At 50.5% G+C, this 1990-nt stretch overlaps 1 protein-coding gene across 1 annotated transcript in view; it reads right to left on the bottom strand.

The window, feature by feature from the left end:
* The window catches only part of LOC112139449 (collagen alpha-1(XI) chain), a 58788-nt gene extending 57376 nt beyond the window's left edge, over positions 1–1412 (bottom strand). The window contains exon 1 of the mRNA XM_024262260.2: positions 1070–1412. Within this exon, the coding sequence (XP_024118028.1) occupies positions 1070–1172 (103 nt within the window). The 5' untranslated portion in view covers positions 1173–1412. The remainder of the gene's footprint in view (positions 1–1069) is intronic.
* Positions 1413–1990: the final 578 nt, after the last annotated feature.

Genomic DNA, 1990 nt, shown 5'->3' with positions numbered 1-1990 from the left:
TATCCACGAGTCATTACGGCCCCCCAGCTGGGGTTCAGAGAGGCTCCGCCCCCTCCCTCTGGGACTGCCTGCCCCCCCCCACACACCGAGCTTCAGTCAACACCTGAGAGAAAGAGGGAGAACCACAAAACCCTCAGCAAAGGTTCTGGTTCTGCTGATCCACAGCCTGGCTTTGATGTTAACTTTAGATCTCTGATTAACGTGAAGCGGGAGACGCTCTAATTGGAAGTCTGAGGCTCTGCGGTCTCCAGTGGCATCATGGGAAGTCTGCCGGGTGTCGCTGGTGGCTCAGACTGCAATTACCGCTCTGAATGTTGGTGAGCGGATCACGTGATCCCGACAGGATCAGAAAAATATCAGGAGGCAGCAGAATGGGCAGATGAATGAAACCATCTTTTATCATCTTCATCTGTGACATTCTCCTGATGAGAAAACCGTGAAACAGAACCACGAAGATCAAACAGAGAACTGGACCTCCGGAACCGTCTGACCGGAACCAGTGGGTCTTAAACAAACTTTTTCAGGCCTCTCATCTCCATAAACGGTCCTTTGGACTCATTCGGAGTTTGGATAACGAGGAAAGATGCTGTTCCTCCAAACCCGCGCACGGAGCTGGATCTGCGCCTGCGCAGCAGCGCTAAACTTTTCTAGGTTGAATTTTAAAAGTTTCAGAATTGGATTCGGATTCAGTTCAAGTCCACAGGTGCGGTATCTGTGTCACAGTCTCAGCTGTTGGTTCCCTCTGGACGATAGACGCTCCAGACGGTCCGGACCGAACCCGCTTTGTTCAGATCAAAGGCGGATTTAAACCAGAAAACTCCGAATGTATTCAGAGGCGGGAAGCTGCCGGGTCCAGACTCCCGACCGGGTCCAGACTCCAAACCGGGTCCAGACTCCAGACCGGGTCCAGACTCCCGACCGGGTCCAGACTCCAAACCGGGTCCAGACTCTAGACCGGGTCCAGACTCCAGACTGAGGTCAGGGAAGGTGCCGCGCTCTGCCATCTGCAGGCAGGACGCCAGCGCGTGAAAGCGCAGCTGGATGAGCGTGCACGCGTGCGTGCTCTTACCTGCTCTGGACGGTTGAAAGGTTAACACTATGAAGGCGACTAGGGTCCAGTCCCACAGACCCCTTTTCGTTTTCCACCTGGGGCTCCATCGTTGCATCTCCATGGTGAGCGCCCGCAGCGCGCGGCGAGCGGGCGACCTTTGTAAAGTCAGTCCTGTCCGAGTCCCGGGAAAGCAAACACGCGTGCTCTACTGCGGCATGCCTGCAGATAAGCGGCGTTTTCCGGATAAAATCAGCTCCGCACAAACACCGACGGTTAGGATGTCAGGAAAAAACGCAAAGACTCCGTCCTGAGAGCTGCGCGCGCGCACCGGGAGGAGGCAGGACGAACGTGACCCTGGAAAACCCGCCGCTCATCAAATCACCGGGCGGAGAAGCTGCTTGAACCGCCCCCCCACCCAGAGAGCCGACCTGCATCCACGGGAGCATCAGCCCCACCAAACCACGTTTGTGTCCAAACGAGGTCGCTTCCAGAAAGTTAGAAACATTTATGCGACGAATGAAAACGAGACGCAAAGATTGAATTAGCGGGAAAACAACGAAATCCAAGACGATCCGGGATTCCAGCAACTGAGGAAAGTCAAAGTCTCCCAGAGTCTGGAGAAGATCCCAAATGTTCCTCTGGAAGCAGAACTACAGATTTAATGCGAACACATGAATGAAAACATGAATTATTATGAACACATGAATGAAAACATGAATTATTATGAACACATGAATGAAAACATGAATTATTATGAACACATGAATGAAAACATGAGAACATTCATGAAAACATGAATTATTATGAACACATTCATGAAAACATGAATTATTATGAACACATGAATGAACACATGAATGAAAACATGAATTATTATGAACACATGAATGAAAACATGAATTATTATGAACACATGAATTAAAACATGAATTATTATGA

Source organism: Oryzias melastigma, linkage group LG17 (genome assembly GCF_002922805.2).
Source record: "Oryzias melastigma strain HK-1 linkage group LG17, ASM292280v2, whole genome shotgun sequence".
Taxonomy (NCBI): domain Eukaryota; kingdom Metazoa; phylum Chordata; class Actinopteri; order Beloniformes; family Adrianichthyidae; genus Oryzias; species Oryzias melastigma.
The sequence above is the reverse complement of the archived record's forward strand: the minus strand, read 5'-3'. Positions and strand labels throughout refer to the sequence as shown.